The sequence below is a fragment of the Perca flavescens genome, chromosome 10 (genome assembly GCF_004354835.1).
Source record: "Perca flavescens isolate YP-PL-M2 chromosome 10, PFLA_1.0, whole genome shotgun sequence".
In the NCBI taxonomy this organism is placed as follows: Eukaryota; Metazoa; Chordata; class Actinopteri; order Perciformes; family Percidae; genus Perca; species Perca flavescens.
In genome coordinates this window covers 16,836,361-16,859,664 of record NC_041340.1, presented here as the reverse complement: position 1 = coordinate 16,859,664, position 23,304 = coordinate 16,836,361, and the positions used below count along the sequence as shown (strand labels likewise).

General features: G+C 38.6%; 1 protein-coding gene across 1 annotated transcript; it reads left to right on the top strand.

Annotated features, from left to right (window-relative positions):
• Positions 1 to 7,470: 7,470 nt before the first annotated feature.
• On the top strand, positions 7,471 to 14,809 carry LOC114563389 (phosphoethanolamine N-methyltransferase 3-like). The gene is made up of 11 exons (XM_028590248.1): positions 7,471 to 7,676; positions 7,874 to 8,029; positions 9,609 to 9,745; positions 9,973 to 10,124; positions 10,271 to 10,459; positions 12,068 to 12,157; positions 12,258 to 12,347; positions 12,430 to 12,552; positions 12,960 to 13,091; positions 14,435 to 14,551; positions 14,642 to 14,809. The coding sequence occupies exons 1-11, from the start codon at positions 7,471 to 7,473 to the stop codon at positions 14,750 to 14,752; spliced, it is 1,503 nt and encodes a 500-aa protein (XP_028446049.1). The 3' UTR covers positions 14,753 to 14,809.
• The last annotated feature ends 8,495 nt before the right edge of the window (positions 14,810 to 23,304 follow it).

Genomic DNA, 23,304 nt, shown 5'->3' with positions numbered 1-23,304 from the left:
GTAACCCCCCCACCCACCCACCCCCCTCTTTATTCCAAGCTTGTCAGCACAGAGGTGGTGATTTTATGCTGGAATAAAGCGACTGTATGCTACAAGGTGTTTATGAATGTCTGTGTTTGGAGAGAGATGTTGAGTGTATGTTGTTAAGTTAAATAAAATGTTTTGTTCTGTGAGGTTTCTCTTTGGTCGTTTGTAAATTTCTTCACTTGTGCTTCAATAATAAATAATAAATAAATATAACAAGAATTAGAGCAACATATTAAGAATCAACTATTTACTATACAATGACATAATGAACTGACATTTTTATAAAAGTTTTGTCATACTATACTATGACTTTTTGTCATTTTTATAACATACTATATTGTATTTTTACTTTTTATGACAAACTATGCTATAACTTTTTTATGACATACTATGCTATGACTTTTATGACATACTATACTATGACTTTTTTATGACTTCATGACATACTTTACTATGACTTTTTTATACTTTTTTTGACATATTATACTATGGTTTTTGTGACATACAATATGCTGACTTTTTTCTTTTTCGACATATGCCTTTTCTATTGTTTTTGATACATCATACTAGGACTTTTTTCGACATGCTATATTATGATCTTTTTTTCGACATGCTATACTCTGTTTTCGCAATACACATGACTTTTCTTTTACTTTTTTGCAATTCTATAGTATGACTTTTTTTGACATACAATACTACGCCTTTTTTATTACTTTGTTCAAACAATCTACTATAACTTTTATTTCAACTTTTTTTAAACATACTATACTATGACTTTTTGCAACATACTATACAATTACTTTTTTTTTCTTTATTCAACATACTACACTATTACTTTTTTCATCATACTATACAATGTCTTTATTTCTACTATACTATGACCTTTTTTGAACTTTTTTTCGACATACTATACTATGACTTTTCGACATACTATACTATGACTTTTTGTGACATATTATACAATGATCTTTTTTGTAACTTTTTCGACATACTATACTATGACTTTTTTGTACTTTTTTAGAGATACTATACTATGACCTTTTTGTACTTTTTTAGAGATACTATACTATGACTTTTTTCAACTTTTTTTGACATACTATACTACGACTTTTTCGACATACTATACTTTGACATTTTTCTACTTTTTTCAACATACTATAGTATGACTTTTTCTACTTTTTTTTGACATACTATACTATGATTTTTTTCTACTTTTTTCAGCATATACTGTTTTTTTCAACATGCTATACTATGACTTTTTCGACATACTATACTAAATATTTTTATTCGACATACTATACTATGACTATTTTCAACATGCTATACTATGACTTTTTTATGACTTTTTATGACATACTATACTATGAATATTTGTATATACTATACCATGACTTTTTAATGACTTATACTATATTATGACTTTTTTAACTACATAGGCCAACTATATTATGACTTTCTTTTTTAAATGTATGACATACTATGTCTTTTTTGACATAATATACTGTGACTTTTTTAATGACTTCTCATGACATACTATACTATGACTTTTAATTACTTTTTATGACATACTATATAATGGTTTTTAACTACACAATATGATATGACTTTTAAGCATTTTTTATGACATACTATACTATGACTTTTTCATGACTTTTTTATGACATACTTTACTAGGACTCTTTTATGACATACTATAACTTTTTAATGACTTTTTATGACATACTATATAATGACTTAACTACACAATATGCTATGACTTTTAAAGATTTTTTATGACATACTATACTATGACTTTTTCATGACATACTTTACTATGACTCTTTTACAACTTTTAATGACATACTATACTATGACTATTTTGACAGACTATACTATAACCTTTTAATGACGTACTATATTTTGACTTTTTTAACTATATATTATGCTACTTTTTTATGACTTTCTTTTACATAATATACTATGACTTATTTTAATGACTTTTTATCACATACTATACTATGACTTCTATGACTTGTTATCACATACTATTGTTATGGATATTTTCAGCCCTCTCTAGTGATGTACTTTAGGACTCATATACAAACACGAAAGTACAGAGAACATGAAGAACAAAACACAGAGAATGGTTAAAATTATATATTGCAAAGGTTTTGTGTAATTAATTACAGGGAAGATACAGAGGAAAAAGTAACAAATCTCACCAGATCAGTTTTTCCCCAGAGCTCCCACAGAACACAAAGCAAATAGTGATTATATACTTGTTTCAGAACAAAGAAACCTGCGCTCATTGGAAAGCAGCCAAATGAATATTTTTACAAACCAATGAGATGTCTCCAGTCAAGGTTAGCTTTGTCCTTTAAAAAAATACTATGCAACTCTTCTCCAATAACAGGCTGCAACATACAGATTTTTATAAATAGTCTCAAACCTTTCTACAGCTCATAAATCAGTGAACAAGAAAATCCATTTACATAGGTACTCTGACACACCTCAATGTCATAGCTCATACAACAGTGAGACTGTACTGAACAGATTCATTTAAAGAAATGTTGAAATGATTATCAAAAAGTCAAAAGAACACGATTTTCTTTAACATTCCACCCTTTTATCATTTTAACATTTCTACCCATTAGTGTAAAGTAAACAACAACAAAACATTCTCTTTTAGCAAGAACAAACACATTGATTATAGCTTTTTATTCTCCTAGGGTGATGGTAGACACTCATCTAGGGAGGCAAAAAAAATCCTCCCTGCCTTTGACAACATCAGTGATAATGGCAATGCCAATGACGAATGACCATCAAAATCATGGGTCTCATCTAGAGGAAAGGTCTGCGATCACCCTCTGTGTATGATCTGATAAACATCTCACCCCTCATTAGCATGGGAAATGAGTAAAGATCATACCATACACCTATATGTTAAACCAAAACAGAAAGGATAAAAACCCTCTAATGCTTTGTGAAGGGGAAAATCCCTGTGTTATGGCAAACATTCCCTTCCTTTTCCATACATACTAACACATTTACTAGCAAATGCTGTTTTTTGGCTAACATATTATAAGCAAGCTTTTTTCATAATACAGATATATAATTTCTACTATAGGGAATCAAAAACAACACAAACATTAAGAAATGAAAACAAAGGAGTCATATTAACTCCATTTTCCTTCAGAAAAAGCTGCAGGTGTTGAAGAGGATTTTCTCCCATATCCTCACAAACATCTCCAACTTTCACATCAGATTGCATCATGACCCCGGTCAAAGAAGTGGCAATACATTTTCGTAACATAGCCTTAACAGATGTCATCAGACACATAATTATCAAGAAAAACAATAATATGGTCCCAATGATCAGTAATAAAAGCTGCAGTATCCCTCTGCCCCAGGATCCAAAAACACTCGCTAGCCAACCCCAGAAAGGATCACCATGGCCGGACCTGGGAAGAAGAGCAGATCTGAAGTAATTTAAGGTCGAGATAACGTCAGTCAAATTATCCGTAGTGTCTGGAATTAAAGTCATACAAGCACCTCCCGTCAAATTCAAAGTTACACATAGACCTCCAGTCTTGGCAAACAAAAAATCTAGGGCTTGCTGATGCTTTAACAAGGTTAGTCTATGTGACTTCAAAGTCTCTTTGAAAAACCTTTCTTGGATGCATTTGCAAATCCCCATAGTGTAAGACTAATTATCTACATGCAAAGCTAGCGCAGTCACTCTTAGCTGTTGGAAGAAGAAACTCAGCGCCTTCTCATACCAGGGAGTTTTGTGACCTGCCGCTATGGAAGATACAGATTCTTCTGGGAGGGATCGGGGCTTTCTACCTACAGTGTCAGTCATACCAATCACTATAACCAGGGGAGTATCTTCTTCCTGATCTGGCATTCAAATCAGATTTATTGACAAAGTTAAATGTGCATAATGACAGCATCCTGACCAATATCTGGGCAAGTAATGATAACAATTGGTTCCTCCACACATGAAAACAAGATCAACTAGAGTACTTGTAGCAGTAAAACCCACAGTTGGACCTTATGTTATTTCCACAGTTGCCACATTCCCTTGAAATGTCTGAGTGCCAGGATACAGTCCAGCCACACCCATAAATGTTGTATTTGTTTCTTCACTCCCATAAGGAGGAATCCCATCCGGCATGCAAAAACAATAAGGTGGTTTCTCAAGTAGGCGCACTTGGCCCATAGGTACAGGCTTTTGCCGAAGGTCTGTGCCCTTACTTAGAGTGATGAGTGGACCATACTTATTAATACAACATTCATTATCAAATGGTTTTGATATGAACTGTATTGCAATTTCCTCAGTATATTTACACAAAACATCTTGTATATCATCCACTATAAGTGGTCTCCCAACAGGATCTAAACAAGTATCTATACTATTACAGGTTGGTACAACTATTGCCAATAACCTTCGTTGATCAGGATGTGTATGTTTTACCATGTAGGATATCATTGCATACCATGTGTTACCCATCGTCCCTATTGACTGCAAATAATCATCATCATTCTCTGTTACACCTGTCTTTTGGCTCTTTCCGAAGGGTCTGCCAATGTGGTGTTTTTATCCTGCATTGACTTTCCTAACTCACACACTAGTGAACATATCAACATAGTTACCACCACAAACTCCATTTTGTTAATTAATTTCACTCAATATTGGAGCTTTCTTACAGTGGGATGCATGGACCCAAGTTGTTCTCTCTTTCACTTTCACTGCCATTGGTGTAGTGAGTAGCACCTGATACAAATCCTGACCCATAGACATAGCTCAAACCTGTCAGAACTTCATATGGTGAGAGACCTATGGTTGAGTGCTGTCTGCCCCTCATATACATCAATACAAGGGGGAGACAAGTAACCCAATCCAATTGCGTCTCTTCCATCATTTTAGTAAGTTTGTTCTTTAAAACCCCATTAGCTCTTTCTACGGCCCCTGTGCTTTCGGGATGGTATGTACAATGCCATTTTAAATCAATGCCTGTTTTTTCTGCCAAAAATGAGATGGTGTTATTTATAAAATGAGGACCGTTGTCTGAAGACAATTTTTGTGGAATTCCCCATCTGGAAATTACATACTGCAGTAGATTTAGCATATGCATGTTTACATGGAAATGCTTCAATCCATTTTGAAAACAAGTCAACTACAACTAGGCAATACTTATATCCTCTAGCTGGGGTAACTCAATAAAATCCATCATTTGAGATTGTTTTTTTGTTGAGTGACTTACCTACATTATGTTGAGCACACACAAGATATCTTTTGCAGAAATATTCAGCTACTGTGCTGAAACCAATTGAGTCCCAGTTCTGAGCGACAAAATCAATCATACCCATCTTTGAAGCATGGGCAAGCCCATGTGAGAGTTTAGCCATGAAAGGAAAAAGTTGCTTAGGTAAACAAGGTTTACCACGTGGACCTCTCAAAATGCCTTCTGGTTTTTTTCAGCAGAGCTTGCCATGGACTGAATGTCTTTGAGAGACATATGTGGATCGGAAGATGTCTGTGTCACAACAGAATTAAGATGCAGATGTAGCAGCAGAATCTGCAAAAGCATTTCCTTTTGACACAGCATCTGCAACCTTAACGTGTTTGGCACTTGCAGACAGCCACCTGAGATGAAAGCAGGATCGCTTCAAGAAGGTTGTTAACAAAATGGTGGTGTAGACTTTCCCTGTGACGTTAGGAAATCTCTGTTTTTCCAGAGCGTTCCAAAATCATGAACTCTGTACGCATATCTACTATCACTGTAGATAGTGACAGATTTTTGCCTCAAAGCAAAAAGTTCAGCTTCCTGGGCCGAAAGGTGAGAGGGAAGTCTTGTGGTTTCCACCACATCATGATCACTGACAATAGCATAGCCAACAGCTCCAACCCCATCTACCCGTCTTGCTGATCCAGCCACATAATAAATCAGGTCAGGGTTTTGAAGAGGTGTAGTAGAAAGATCATGTCTGGGAGTTACCGCCTCCATAATTGCTGCCAGACAATAATGAGGTTCACCGTCTTCCTCAATGGGAAGGAGAGTAGCTGGATTTAAGATATTGCACTTTTTCAGGGTGACATGTGGTAAGTTCAAAAGGTTGTAGTAGTGTAGAGTGGAAGCTGGAGTAAAGTGAGCCATTTTTGCTTGTAAAAGAATGGCAGCTACAGCATGTGGAACCAACACAGTCAAAGGCCTATATTCTACCAAAGAAGATGAGGCTGTCACTGCACACGCAGTTGCAGCCACCGCTCTTGAACAATGGGGAAAATCCCGTACAACTGATAAGAGTCTTTGAGAATAATATGCAACTGGTTTGAGCTTATCACCATGTTTTTAAGCAAAACAGCACTGTAAAACCCATTTTTTTTATCAACTGCCAGGCTGAAGTCTTTTGTCATGTCAGGAATACCCAGAGCAGGCGCAGAATCCAAATTTTCCTTCAGCTTCACAAAAGAGTCATTTTCTTCAGGTGTCCAAGTCACATGCGCCATGTCAGAAAGTGGTTGTGCTAGTTAAGCATAGTCAAAAATCCAACTTCTGCAATAACCTACACATCCTAAAAAGGACAAAACTTGTCTTTTCGTCACCCGTTTTGGCATTCACAGCACCGCTTCCATTCTGTCTTTCCCTGTTTCGTGTTTGTTGTGTGAGAGCTCATGTCCTAAATAGTGCGCCAGCTGGAGCTTTTCTAGCGACGCTTTGTGGCCTTGCAAAGCGAAAAATTTCAAAAGAGCATTTTTGTCGGCAATGCAGTCTTCTTCGGACTTGGAACAGACCAACAGGTCATCAACATAGGCTATCAAAGTGCTTCCTTTTGGAAATACAAAACCCGCTAAATTTTCCTGCAATGCGGCTGAATAAATAGACGGTGATTCCGAAAAACCTTGTGGCGCGCGTGTCCACGCATATTTTTTGCCTTTGAAGATAAATGCAAACCAGTATTGCGATGCAGGATCAACTGGGATGCTAAAAAAGTATTAGTCAAATCAATCACCGTAAACCAATTTGCATTGTCAGGCACAGACAACAACATTGTGGCTGGGTTTGAGACTACTGGTAAACAAATAAATAAGATTTTCCATCTGCCTTTTTTAGAGGGAGTAAAGGTGTGTTACAGGGAGATGTTGGGCATGGAACAAGGATTTTATCCTTTAATAATTGCTCAATAATTGGAGTCATGCCTTCTTCTGCATCGGGTCTTAAAGGATATTGTCTTTGGTTGGGCCTATAATCAGATTTAGGAACCACCACCAAAGGGGTTGCATCCTTAATCAGGCCAACTCCAATGTCGGTTGAGTTTTTTGGGATTCTGGGGTACCCATCACAAAATTGTGGACCATTGTAAAAATGTTATCCGTATTAAATTGAACGGACCTGTGAGCAGTCAGTGTAACTGTGTATGCTTGTGTATTGGGACAGTAGCCCACTTTGGCAACGCAAGATGGCGTTTAACAGGGACACAAGAACACAAGTCAATAGAAGAACACAGATTGAGTTTTGGAAAGAGCACTCCAAGGCCGCCACAGTGGAGGAGATGATGCTGGACTCTCGTGCCAGGGAGCTGACCCAACATGAGCTGCCCGAGATCCTGTCCGTACTGCCCAGCCTGGCTGGATCCAGAGTGCTGGAACTGGGAGCTGGCATCGGGTGAGCATGCAGCTGCATTAGACTTGTCTGTAGTAGTGGATGTGTGTGAGCAGCTTGTTCAGGGTTTCCATTTAATTTAGGGGCCTGAAGCAAAAGGCAGATTTCATAATTCAGGGGATCAGATTATGTTTTTCATGTTGTGTTGGAGAATGAAACTAGTAAACTAGATGGATTTACACTGACGTGTGCCTCTGCAGTCGTTTCACCAGCCACCTGCTGACCAAGGCTGGCCATGTGACTGCTGTGGACTTCATGGAAAGCTTTGTGGAGAGGAACAGACAGGACAATGGTCACCATAGCAACGCTACCTTCATCCAAGCTGATGTCACAAAGCTGGATATCCCCCAAAACAGGTGTGTGTTAAACTTCATTTATATAGCGCCTTTAGTACAACATTGCAATACAAGGTGCTTAACAATACAGCAATAAAATGAAAATAAATTTAAAATAAAAACAAATTGATGAATGCTAAGCTAAAAGGGTAAGTTTTAAAGTTTCTTTTAAAGGTATTTACAGATTGTGACGCCCTCGGCTCTTCCGGTAGGGTATTCCAGAGGCGAGGACTATAGAGACTAAATGTCGCCTCCCTGTAGTTCTTTGTCCTCACTCAGGGGACAACTAAATGAGCTAATGTCGGAGGACCCGAGTGATCTAAGGCACGCATATGTTGAGAGCATGTCTGACAGGTATTCAGGCGCTAGTCCATTGAGTGATTTAAACACCAAAAAAGGATCTTAAAGTTTGTTCTAAAACTAAGATGCAGCCAATGAAGGGACTTTAGGACGGGTGTAGTCTATATCCTTGACGTTCCACCTCTGGGATTGCTCCGTAGCTGACGGAAATTCCACCGGATTTCACTCATTTAGGCCGGATGTCCGTTGCCTTGGGCTTTCTTTGTGTTGTCATTTTAAACTCCGGTTGATTTATGAGGGCTACCTTTTCTCAGATCTCTGCAAGGTAAATCCAGACAGCTAGCTAGACTAAATGTCCAATCTGATTTTTCCATTGCACAACTAAAGCAACTTTTGAACGTACACGTTCCACCAAAAGAAGTTCCTTCCCAAGTTTATTTATAACTTTCTTAGATAGACCAGAGAGGACAGTATTGCAGTAATCAAGCCTGCTGGTGATAAAAGCATGCATGAGTCTCTCAGTATCTGCTTGGGGGAGAAACGGCAGCACTTCAACAATATTTCTCTGGTGACAAAAGACCATTTTAGTGAGATTCCCTCATGTGAGATTAAAAATTCTAATCTAGGTCTGGTTAGGATATCTGTTCTTTAAGAAACACTTTATATCTTCAATGTTTAGCCATGCAGTGCTCTAGGGATGGCAGTACTGGTCATTCCACCACTTTGGACCGGACTGAAAACTCTCAACAACTATTAGATGGACTGCAAGTTGGTTCGAACATGGATGGAATTTGGTACAGACATTGATGCCCTCCAGCCCCTCAGGAGGAATTCCTTTCCACAACATGTGAAGCTGTGCACGTTGTGTGAGATTCTACGACAATGTTGTGGACTCTCTGCCACGTGCACAGCTTTAGAATAGAATAGAATAAATCTTTATTGTCCACCAGGGTGGAAATTTTCCTTTGGCTCACCAGATATACAAGAAATAAACATACAGACAACATATCAGACATAGTAAGTTGAGTATAAAAAAAGATATCAAGATAAAAACAAAACAAATATGCTTGAATTCATTAAGATAGCAGCTCATATTGATGTTGTCACTACATGTTGTCGGATTAAAGCAGACAGCAAGCCATGCATTATGATGCAGGATGAATGATGAACATAGGATCCACTGGCTTATCGGATCATACGTGGGATATTTCCAATCTCTGCACTGAAACTAGACCGGTTTTATTTAAACAATTTTAGCTTTTTAATATATTTTAATGTTTCCATTCATTGTTCCCCTCAGCATTGACTTTGTCTTTTCCAACTGGCTGCTGATGTACCTGAGCGACACAGAGCTGAAGTCGTTTATAGAGAAGACGCTGAGCTGGCTGCGGCCCGGTGGCTTCTTTTTCTTCAGAGAGTCCTGCAACCACCGGTCAGGTACTTAGCTAACAATTAAACGTCCACATCTCCCTTATGAATAATAATGGTTTACGCATTAATGAGAACTGAATCTCACTCAAGAAATTTAAATAGGGACATTTGCTCTTTCTTTCTCATTTACTCTGTTTTTCTCAGTTGATTATGAATGTTCAGCAACAGTAGCCAATATCTCTTTCAAAAACAAATGGTGAAGGATTTGTTTTAACTTGCGATGTTCTACCAAGGTGACTCCAAGAGGGACTTTAACCCCACTTGCTACCGCACTGAGGCACAATACAGCCACCTGGTATCATCACTACAAGTGGAGGTGCCAGAGGGGGGCCAAAAGTTTGGTTTTGACATTGTGTTGAAAAAGAAAGTTCAGGCCTATGTTGAGGTAGGCATTTAAGTCTTGTAGTAAAACCTTGGGTATGAAATTGGACATAGCAGTGTGAGATGTAGGCACAAGGATGTGTAGTTAACCCTCTCCTTTCTCCCCTCCTCTCCATCTACTTCTCCATCCTTTTTGTCCTCCTTTTCCAGATGAAAAATAATCAGAATCAGATCTGCTGGCTTCTGGAGAAGGTTCCCCGCTCCTCAAGTATCCAGGACGGATTCAAGACCTTTCAGCAGTTCCTGGACAACCAGCAGTACACCAACCGCGGCATCCTGCGCTACGAGAAGATGTTCGGGGCTGGTTATGTCAGCACAGGGGGGCCCAGCACCACCAAGGTAGGAATAAAGGAAGGAATCAGTGAATAAGTGCTTCTTGGAAAGGATACAACAAGAATACTGAACAAAGTGAGTAAAGTGAAAAGCTTAGCAAATAACTTATGTGATGGAAGTTGATAATGTTTGCAACAGTGTAAAATAAATGTCTAAATGACTTCCACTCAGGTCCACCACTTGAAATCCCGGTCCCAATTGAAATATCTCAAAAGCTATGGATGGATTTCCATGAAATGAAACCGTTAACTCTTTATCTCGAGGCACCATCAGTCAAAATTCGTATTTGTCCAATACTTTAACAATTACCAGCTAAACTAATAATAGCACTCCCATCATTCTCAGCTGTACTTTGTGTCGTACCAACTGTTTGCATGCCAACATGCTAAACTAAGATGATGATCATGTTATAAACATTATACCAGCTTAACATCGGCATGTAAGCATTTTCCTTAGCATGATGACATTAGCATTTAGCTGAAAGCCCCACTGTTCCTTATCCGAAATTATACTGTCTGCTGGGGTCTGCATGACGTTAATGTAGTCATCAGAGGTTGTGCGCGTAGGCTCTGTGCGGACGTCCGCATTGTGCCAATTGTTTTGTGGCTGTGCGGACCCACTGATAATCAGATGATAATCATGTGTTACAGAGGATACGAAACTGCACGATCTGTTCCACGCTAGCCTCCAGCGGGAAGCTAACGTTAGTTTAGCTAACAGCTAATTCGGCTAACTGCTAGCTGAGACAGCATGTAATAACTTTAAAAGACCCTCAAAATAAAACCTGAAAAAACCCCATTAAAATATATAAAAGCGGTTATGTCAGTTCTACTCTACTTGTGCTCATTTAAAATACAATCAATCAATACTTGTCTTTATTTTTATTACTGTAAAGTCTTAATTTAGCTGTAGCCTGGGGTAAGAGCATTCGCCCCATGTTGGCTGAGTCCTGCAGCGGCGCAGGGGTCGAATCCGACCTGTTGCTCTTTGCTGCGTGTCATCCCCCATGTCTCTCCCCCTTTCATTACTATCCACTTTCAAATGAAGGGAAAAGCCACAAAAAAATTGCAAATTAGCTGTTAGCTAAATTAACGTTAGCTTCCAGGTGGAGGCTAGCGTGAAACAGATCGTGCAGTGCCGTATCCTCGGTAAAACATGATTATCATCTGCACATGCGCAGGACGGATCGTGCAGGCAGCACAGATTGTGTACCGACACCCACTCTGCAACAAGTGGTAGCGTAGCGATCTACTGCGCATGTGTGGAACGTGTCCTTCAAGCAGATAGTATAAACAGAGCTACTGTGCGACCGCCATGTACACATCTGTTCCGAGTATAATCAAGCCTTTAGTCTTCCTACCAAATGACCTTCAACAGCAACAGAACCAGCCTTTATCGTAGCAGCTTTATCAGGTATAAAAGTTTCTGTTCTATTTTTTTTTGTTGGGGAAGCTGTGCTTTCTTTCTATAACGCACCCTCTCTCCATGCCACATGAGTAAACTTATGCCAAACAGACTTCAGACCTGAGAGTGTTTTATTCAACATTATTATAGACATATTTCCATGACTAAGAAAAGTGACATATGACTTGTATACTTTTTTTGTGCTGACAGGAGTTTGTGGACCTGCTGAACCTGAAGCCCGGACAGAAGGTTCTAGATGTTGGCTGTGGCATTGGTGGAGGGGACTTTTACATTGCAAAGGTAAGAGCCAAGGAATCTGACATAGTTAGTTAGGGTGATGATAGAGGGATTTTATAATTATTGAAGCTACAGCGAAGCTGATGGTTATGTTACTTTTCAGACCTTTGGAGTGGAGGTGCTTGGCCTGGATTTGTCAAACAACATGGTGGACATCGCCATGGAGAGGGCGATCACTGAGAAGCTGCCATCAGTATATCTAAATGTTCCCTTGTCCAATTAGTTTAAATTCCACGGCTAACAGTTTTAAATAATGTGCATGCGCTCTACCTCAGGTCCAGTTTGAGGTGGCTGATGCCACAAAGAGGTCGTTCCCAGAAGGTTCCTTTGATGTGATCTACAGCAGAGACACAATCCTGCACATAGATGACAAACTGGCCCTCTTCAAACGCTTCCATGTTGAGTATTTTCTCATACTTTAAACGGTAGCATTAAGCAGTGGTGGCTAGCCCATAGAGGGTGCCAGGCCAACGCCCCTCCTGCTCTACATCAAATTTAATTTAGTTAGGGAGGGGGAGTATGTTTAGTTCATTTCAGTAACAAAAATGAGTAGGGACAATATGAGCTGTTGTGTACATTATAGTAACACACATTTTTTTGTATATCCCCCCTGAAATAAATTCCACCAGTAGCCCCTGGCATTAAGTCATTACATTGATTTAAAAAAAAAAAAAAATGAAAAGAGCACTTTTATGTCCTACAGTATACTGTACATATTTCGTTGGGAGACTAGTGCCTTTTTTGTGACTTGATCCGGTCTAACTTTTCTGCCTTGTTTTTCATTCTCTGTGTTCTTTGTATCCAGTCATGGTTAAAGCCAGGTGGAAAGTTGCTCATCAGTGATTACTGCTGCGGGGAGAAGCCCTGGACACCGGTGTTTGAGGCCTACGTCAAACAGAGAGGCTATGTCCTCTATACACCCTCACAGTATGGCAAGGTAACTATTCAGTAGAGCCTACTTATGTAATAGTTTGTAAAAGGGCTACACTGCCCTACGGGGAGCTAAAACCCTTTGGTCCTCTTTACCAATATGTAACGAGGCGATTGGCATTATTATTTTAACACTGTTACTGAATTATTGCAGAGCACACTGCAGAATCTGTTTGTACGCTGTATCATCAGTGTACAAACAAAATACAAAATATATAAATTAAGTGATATGTTTCTTTTTTCCTCATTTCCTGTTATCTTTGTACTGTACTAATAAATGCATAAAATTCCCTAAATAAAAAACACAAGTTGTAATAAATGCCAGGGTACAATGGCGGACTCAAATGCACGACTCAGGATGCAGAGGTAAAAGGTAAGTGGATTTATTGTTCAACGAACAATGCAGGCAAAGGTACAGAATCGACAGGCAGGAGACGTGAAACAAGGTGAGTATATACACGGGGGATGGGAAGACAACTACACACAGGTAATCACAAACGGTGGGAAACAAAGACAGTGAACGTGAATGCAGACAGACAGTACATTACAAAATAAAACAGGAAGTCCATGAAACAAACAGAAAACAAAATAAGAGGACTGGATGTGACAGTACCCCTCCCTTTAAGGCCAAACACCTGACGGCCCAGGCTCTTCAGGATGCTGCCTATAAAAGATATTGCTGGCTGAAACCCACGATCTCTCCTCGGGACCGTACTTCCTCCCAGTCCACCAGAAACTGTCTACCCCGACCCCTCTTCCTGACAACCAAAAGCTTGTGGACGGTGTAGACGGGGCCCCCGTCAACAAGACGAGGAGGAGGGGGAGGCGGTGTGGCTGGAACCAGAGCGCTCTCTTTAACAGGTCTGACCTTGCTCACATGGAACATGGGGTGAACTCTCATAGACCTGTGAATATAAAATATAAATATAAAGAGTATGATCCTTTAACTGCTTGGCCTGTGTACATAAAACAAGCTAAGATCTCTGCCACAGGAAATTCCGCCGGATGCATGTCTTTTCGCTGATGTCCGTTACCTTCCGCTTTCTTTGTGTTGGAATTTTAAGACTCTGGTGGATTTCTGAGGACTATAGTTAACTGCGCCTCAGATCTTAGACTATCTGTCCAATCTGAGTTTTCTGTTGCACGACTAAAACAACTTTTGAACGTAAACGTTCCACTTAAGACTTTGTGAAACAACCAGATTTGCTTATTGGGTAACTCTTCTATACAGACAGCCCAAATGCACAAAGTGTGACGCTCTGTGGATGTGTTGCTAATGTATTACTACTGTCCATCAGCTTGTGGTGCTGTCCCCACTCTACTTCACCCATTCTGTCTCTTCTCCTGTAGTTCCTCCAGGAAGCTGGTTTCTGCAATGTTTGCTCAGAAGACCGGACAGACCAGTTTATCCAGGTGATAAAGACAGAACTGCAGAGAGCTGAAGTCATCAAGGATGAATTCATTCAGGTTAGCATGCACGTCCTTTCAACCTAACTGAACCTAAATGTCTCTCTTCTTTGGATGAGTGCTTATCATACCTGTGTCTGTCCTCTGCAGGAATTATCTGAAGAGGACTATTTTGCAATAGTAAATGGATGGAGTGAAAAACTGGAATGTTCCAACAGTGGAGACCAACGATGGGGACTCTTTTATGCGACAAGGGATTGAATGATTGCACTAAGAATTGAGAAGACAATAAAAGAAAAAAAAGTGTTTCTTTCCTTATTTCCATATTGTCTATGCCTTTGTCTGATGAATTGTTTGTTTAAAAAAATATGGTGTATTTGTAACAGCTGCTTCTAGAAGAAGTTTGCTACTTTTAAATAAAACTAGATTCCCGGGCCACACCAACACAGCGAGGAATGACCAGACAAAAGATATACATATATAAAATAATCATTTATTACTCTTAAAAGTTAAGTTTAAACATTAAAATAACATCTCAAATAAAACCCAGGAGACAATTAAACCCAAGGAATGATTGAGCATTGAATCATTCCTTGGGTTTAATTGTCTCCTGGGTTTTATTTGAGATGTTATTTTAATGTTTAAACTTAAGTTTTAATAGTAATGACTCTATCTATCTATCTATCTATCTATCTATCTATATTTAAAAGTAGCAAACTTCTTTGAAAAGCAGCTGTTACATATTTTTTCATTAAAGGTGCATAATGAGTTCCTGCATGGTCACTTTTGACGTTCCAAGTAAATTTCAAACAAAACAGAGCAAGTTTGGCTGTTCACATTACCTTTTTAAAATGTGGCCTATATCCTATATCAGATTCCAGTGTGAACTGTTTGCGGTTTCGAACTGACATCAGACGCAGCAAGCTGTTGCACTAAAGTTAGGGAGGTTATGGAGGAAGTAAGCATTTTTGCTTTTATTTCAAAATGTTTGTGTAAAGGCAGCCATAACATTAATGAGCAGGTGCTGAGGAGGATGAGAAGGAAGAGAAAGAGAGACAAATTGGCTATTTTGGCCTTATGTGAGGTTATGCCTGCAAATTCACTACAGAGGTCTGTGTGACCGGATGACCGATTTGCACGTCAGGACCACTACAGGCCTCCACCAGAGTTTCCTCTGGTTTCGCTCTTGCACGCGCTCACGCTCCACCTCCCCGATGGTGCGGGCAAGACGGGCCGGTGGTGCGCCCGACCCCGAGGGACCGGGATCCCACCTCAGCCGGCGTCGTGTGCCGGCCCTCACTTTCATTGCGCCACGGGGCGACCCTCTAACTCTCGCGCACGTTACACTCCTTGGTCTGTGTTTCAAGACGGGTCGGGTGGGTTGCCGACATCGCCTTTTTACCCCACCCTGGCGACGCGGTTGGGGAACACTACGGACAATGCGCCCCGGTTGACAGCCGCACCGGGAGCAGGTGTATATATATATATATATATATATATATATATATATATATATATATATATATATATATGTGTGTGTGTGTGTGTGTATATATATATATATATATATATATATATATATATATGTGTGTGTGTATATATATATATATATATATATATATATATATATATATATATATATATATATATATATATATATATATATATATATATGTGTGTGTGTGTGTGTGTGTGTAGTGGCTAGATTTGACTACTTCTGAAGAAGTCTGACCTGGTCACTTGACCACTTTTTCCTGCAGTCTGAACATAGCCAAGAGATGCTACGCAAATATAACTCTGAAACATGCAAGTAAGACAGTCTTTATTTTCCAACATCATCAGCAAGAATATGAACAAAGCTCAAGTTCTTTTTTCAACAGTCGAAAGATTAACTAATCCCCCTTCACAATTAGCACCCAAGCTTGTTTTTTCAAGGGTAAAATTGATCAAATCAGACTGAGCATATCATCTCAAACGCAAATCACTCAGAACCTTGAATCACCAGTGACAAAAAGCACTTAACTTGATGTCTGAATTTAACTTGGTTGACATTAAAATCCTTGAAAAAGCGGTACAAAACCTCAATTCTTCCACATGTGAATTGGATATTCTACCTACCAGCAGTCATTCACCTCATAACAACAGATCTGCTTGAAATCATAAATACATCATTACAGACTGGCATATTTCTCGGCTCCCTGAAAACAGCTGCTGTAAAAAAAGAAGAATAACTTGGACGCTGTTAAAATATTTTTAGAGTTCATGAAGCTGACCTTGTTGGACCTTAGTGCAGCCTTTGACACGGTCGATCACAGCATTTTACTCCACCGACTGGAAAACTGGGTTGGCTTATCACGTGTTGTTGTCAAGTGGCTGAAATCATACCTGCAAGACAGAAGGTTTTTTTGCACCTCAGAGAGTTTAATACCTTACCACTACGTAAGTTGATATAATTCTACTATTTCTCATTGCTATACCTTGGAAAATGCAGATTTACTATTTTCAATATATATGTTGAACTCAACTCTGTGTGTAATTCGACATAATAAGGAGATGCTGAAACTGTACCCCAAGCACAGTCAAACTCAACCTAGACATGCACACTTGCTGCTTACTTTTGCGGCTAGGACTTGGTCCCACCATTGTTTTATCATAGCAGAGTTTAAAGAATATTTAAATACCAATACCTTGCCTGAAACATCACCATTGATACTGTGGGATTGTGCCAAAGCATATATCAGGGGCCGAATTATTTCATTTTCCTCTGCCAGGAAAAAACAAAAAATCTAAACAGACTGGATAAAATAAAAGAGCTTGAACAAAAACACAAAAAATCGGCCTCAAACAATAACCATAAATAATTTGAATGCAGCTCGTAGAGAACTTAATAGTTTACTATTGGACAAAATTGAGGGAGCACTGAGATTTAACAAGCAATGTTACTATGAATATGACAATAAGGCGAGTAGATTATTAGCATTTAGTTTAATAAAACAGCAAGCATCTAACACGGTGCAGAGAGTAAAGTTGCAGGACACCTTTGTCACTAAACCTGATAAAATAGCAGAATCCTTTGCAGTTTTATAAAGGTTTATATAAAAATACAGACACCTGCTCAGATGACACGAAACTTGCAGAGTTTCTGGACCACATAAAATTGTCTGAACTCACGGCGTCTGCAGCAGAAGAGTTAGACAGGCCAATTGAAACATTCAAAGATTTACTGTCACCGCTGCTACTAAAGGCATACCAGCATGCACTTGAATCAAAAATTAGGGCACCATCCTGGAATGAGGCCACTATAGTGATGATACATAAGGAGGGTAAAGATCCCACTGAATGTCAATCCTACAGACCACTATCACTGCTGAATGGGGACCTGCGTATATTGACGGCAGTCCTGGCCAGGCAAGTGAGTCAGATAATCACTCAAATAATCCATCCCGATCAGACTGGATTCATCACTGGGAGATACTACGGAGATAATGTATGCCGTTTACTAAACATAATATCTCACCAGCAAGATAGGAAACTGGAATCAGTAATTATATCTTTAGATGTCCAAAAGGCATTTGACCGTGTATCATGGCAATATCTATTTCAAACATTAAAGCGACTTAGATTCGGCCCTAACTTTATAACTTGGATACAAACATTGTACTCGTCACCACAGGCTACTGTCAAAGTTAACGGCTGTAGATCAGAGAGATTCACTTTGGAACGTGGCTGCAGACAAGGCTGCTCTTTATCACCTTTACTATTTGCTATTAGTATTGAACCGCTAGCCCAACTCCTCAGGGATGATAATGGCATAAAAGGAATTGTAATTAATGAAGAGGAACACAAATTATCGCTTTATGCCGATGATGTAATTCTGTATCTAACAAAACTGGCATTAACAATACCGCATTTAAAAAAACAAATATACAAGTTTGGATTTTATTCAGGATACAAGGTAAATGTGGATATGGATATTAATGGCACGGTCACACATAGTGTAAAGCTTCAGAGTGGATTTAAATGGTCCATGGACGGTATTAAATATCTAGGTATATATGTACATTCCCCCATCTCCGCAGAACCTGTTTGACGCTAATTATAGTAAGATAATTCGGAGCATTAATAATGATTTAGAAGGTGATCTGTGCTCCCTCTGTCCCTACTGGGGCGTGTTGAAAGTATCCGTATGAACGTTCTACCCAGATTACTTGTTTCAGATGCTACCTATAGAAATTCTAAAATCTACATTCGATAATTTGGAGAGAATGATGTCAAAATTTATATGGCAAAAAAAGTGCCCTAGAATCTGACTTAAAACTCTACAGTTATCTAAATCAAACGGCAGTCTTAAGCTTCCAAACCTAAAATACTACTTCTGGGCTGCACAAATGAAGCCTATGCTAGCGTGGCTTCAGAACAACACAGACACGCGTTGGCTTAACATAGAAAAAAGCCTATGTTCGCTAAAATCTCTGCAAGACCTACCCTTCCTGGCTGCTCCCATAAAGGAAATGTCAACTTGGACTAAGAACACTCTTAAAATCTGGGTTAAAGTACAGTCAATCTTTGGATTACCAACACAAATATCATCATTAATCAGCATAGGGTCCTTGAAGAGCTTTATACCTAATACATTGGACATCGGCTTCAGAAGGTGGTCAGAATATGGCCTGATTTATCTGCACCAGTTCTTCAGTTTTGGTAATCTAAGGACATTTGAGCAGTTGAGAAGCGATTATGGTCTCACCAAGACAGATTTCTATCAATATCTGCAACTTAGAACATTTCTGACAGGGCACAAGGAATGGGGAAAACTCATAAAAACTTCCCCCATCGAGCAGCTCCTAATAGAAATACAAACAAGAAATAGAGATGAAAAAATTATTAGTAGACTCTACAATATATTTTTATCCATGAATACACAAAACTCCTTGTGGATAAAGCAGAGATGGGAGGCAGAAATGGACATAGACATATCGCAGGAAGCATGGGAGGAGGTGTGTAGTGAGGCACACCGGGCCACAAGCTCGAATACATGGAGGGAATTCAAGTGGAAAACAATTGTTAGGTTTTTCAGGGCCCCAGAAATAGTATCTAGAACGAGCCAGTCACATTCCAGTTCATGCTGGAGGAATTGTGGAGCACATACTGCCAATCATACCCATATATTTTGGTTCTTTCCAAACTAAAGACATTCTGGGAAGAGGTATTTGATGCACTTAAAGAGGTCTTCCAACAGGATATACCTATCCTCTGTTGGGAGTGACACCTAAAGGATTGAATGGAAGGTCCAAGAAATATCTTTTAAATATATTACTTACAGCAGCATTGAAGTGTATAACTATTAGATGGTTGAAACCAACCCCCCTTCATAAAATACATGGATCCAGAAGGTTTGGGACCTCTATCAGATGGAGCACATTACATATAAATATTTAGCTCCAAAAGTCCATCTTTACTAAGCGGTGGAGTCCTGTGGTATCTTTACTAATGCAATAAGACTGATTAGCCTTCCCCCTCCACTATCTTTATTTTAATTTAATTTTGTACATAATCCACACAATGCCTTACAATGCTTAGTGTAAGCCCTGCCAGTTTCCTGACTGCTCATCTGTATGTGCGCTTGTGCATATATATATATCTGAATGTGCATTTTTGATTTAATATACTTAATGTGTACAATTGGGAGTGGATATTTATATTTGATTTTGCTTTGTTTTTATTTGTTTGCCTTACTTGCTTGTAATCTTAATTTGAATATAATGTGCACAATTGTTGCCTACAGCTGGATAGAGAAGAGTGTATATACTGGAATGTTGTTGCTGAAAACCCAATTAAAAAAAAGTTAAAAACAAAACAAAACAAAGGATAAGATGTTAGAAATCTTGGCGTCCTCATAGACAGTGATCTAAATTTTAACAGCCACATGAAAGCAATTACTAAATCAGCATTTTACCATCTCAAACATATTGCCAAACTTAGGGGTTTTATGTCAAAAGATGACTTAGAGAAACTGATTGATGCCTTTATCTCCAGTAGGGTTGATTACTGCAATGGGCTGTTCACAGGCCAGAGTTCTTACAAAAACAAAAAGAACTGAGCACATAACCCCTATTTTGAAATCCCTGCACTGGCTCCCGGTAAGTTACAGGGTTGACTTTAAAGCACTGCTACTTGTTTTCAAGTCGCTTAATGGAATAGGGCCAAAGTATCTATGGGACATGTTTCTGCAGTATGTACCACACAGATCTCTCAGATCAGAGCACTAACATCTTTTAGAAAAAAAAACACTGTCCGTACCAAACAGGGTGAAGCAGCACTCAGCCATTATGTGGTTCACCTCTGGAACCAACTTCCAGAAGGCATCAAAAACGCCCCAACTATTCAGTTTTAAATCCAGACATAAGACAAAACTCTTTTCAGATGCCTTCTGCTAATGCATTATTACTTATTGTAGTAGACCAATGATTTTTACTATTCTTTTCTTTATTTTATTTTATGCTTTTATCTTTTACTGTTTTTATGCCTTAATGTTCTCATGCTTTTATTTCTTACTGGTTTTATGATCATGTACTGACCCTTGCTTTTGTTTTGTATTGCCACGGGTATATAATGTGCTATATAAATAAACTTGCCTTGTCTTGCCTTCTGACTTTTCATGACATACTATATTACATTTTAACTACATACTATGCTATGATGTTTTTTACATTTTTTTTTTCATACTATACCAAGACTTTTTACAACTTTTTTGATATATTATACTATGACTTTTTTTTTACTTTGACTTAATGACATACTATACTAGGACTCTTTTATGACATACTTTACTAGGATTGTTTTAGGACATACTATACTATAACTTTTATTTTATATGACATAATAGAATAATACTTTTTATAAATTTTTTGACATACTATGACTTTTTTATCAAGTGTCCGGACTAACATGTTGTGTTTACATAGCAATGTACTGTAGTTCAGCATCACATGGAGCTGTTACCTGCAGCACTTTGGTACCAGTGACAGCTCCACTGCCTTCAGCAGGCTTTAGAAAGGCAGCTGTCCAAGTTCTGAAGCCTATTTTATGGCTTGGTTTGGGATTGCCACTCTACCATCTACTTTCCGTTTTACAATTTTACAGCTATGAGTAGCACCTTTATTTCCTTTGTGCATTTTTGTCACTTTTCTAGTGTGAACAGACTAGATACTACCTTCTAAAAATGAGTTGAGTTAAAGCAATTACAAAGGACACTTAATTCAAAGTGATTTTTATTGTCAGGCTAAATCGGTTTTGATACCAAAGCAATGTAAAAATAAAAATAGTACAACAAAGTACATAATTTTACAAATACTCATAATGGAGGTCTGACATATCAGAATAATCAAATAAATTCAAACATGTCACAGTCATAACAAAAATAGAAAAAGTCAATACAGTACATAGAATGCATTAGGAGCTATATACTTGAAGTGTTTGCTATACCATAGACTTTACAAAATTCTACTAGAAAAACTCCCAGTACCAATGGAATATCAGGTAATATAAAATGTAAAAAACAAAAAAACAATACAAAACAAAAAATCAAAAACACTTGTGGTGTGAGAGTGTCTGCATTTATACAGGTGCAATCTGCATGCAAATCTGCCTCTGTGTGACAAATGATAAAAGCAGCTACAGTTTGTAAATTATTCTGTGTCATCGGTTTGACAGCAGCAGTTTAAAAATACCGTGTTTCTAAAAAGCTAGCACAAAAGTCTTTGAGGAGAATACTAGTTACTAGTTCCATGTATTGGTCAGTTTCCCCTGATAAGAACAGCATTATCTGACTTATCAAGTCTGTTTTTTCAGAATAAGAGAATGTTAGCTCTGTCTAACGGAGAATTAATATCAAAGAAAGGCATTATACTAAATGTTTTGTCTCATGAGTCCCACTTATGGTATGTGTCCACATAGGCATCGCCCCGCTTCCCAACATTGGACGCTCGATGCGCTTCCCAGTGGCAGTTATCAGTTTCTCCTTACTGCCCACTGTGCCAGTGGACACATACCTTTACAGTATATGCTTTGTTTTTATAGTGTTTGATAAAACTGATCAAACCAGTAACAGAATCAGAGATGAAAAGTTGGTTTCGGTGCAACCCTAAAGTAGCAAGGTCAAAGATTTTTGTGCTAACAGCTTAATGAGTCAAAGACAGTTTTTTGTTGTCCTTCTTATTTTAAATGAAACAAAGATGGTTGAAATAATTATGATAAGCTCCATGGGTCATTGTTGCGCGTATTTGATGATGGTGGACCTTGGCACTGACTAGCTCCCCTCAGGGAAACCTTTTCAAAAGATTAACGCTCCGATGTGTCAGACAAAAGTACACAGACAAATGCCACTACAAAAGTCCACTAGTAACCAGAACAATAACAATAGTAATAATAATAATAATAATAATATTCCTCGACCATATACATGGTGATTTTTTTTTTTCCTTTTTCCCCACATTCAGGGACTAAAAATAGATAATTTGGCAGAAAGAAAAACTGTGTTGTCCCGACAGTCCACACTGTCTTGGAGTGTGAAAGGGTGCAGATAATTAGCTGTGATGCTAATCCGTTTGCTCCTGGGAGCTCCCACGAAGAGAGCAGTTACTATGGTTACTGCATGCTCTCGGTCTCAGTATCTAGTGTGTGTAACAGTCTGGGAGAGAGTGTGTCTCTATACTGTATATAAGCACAATATGTAGGTGTTGGCAAGCCTCGGGGGCTTTGCAGGCAGGTTAGTAGTGATAGATTGATCCCCATGTTGACTGATCCCCCCCACT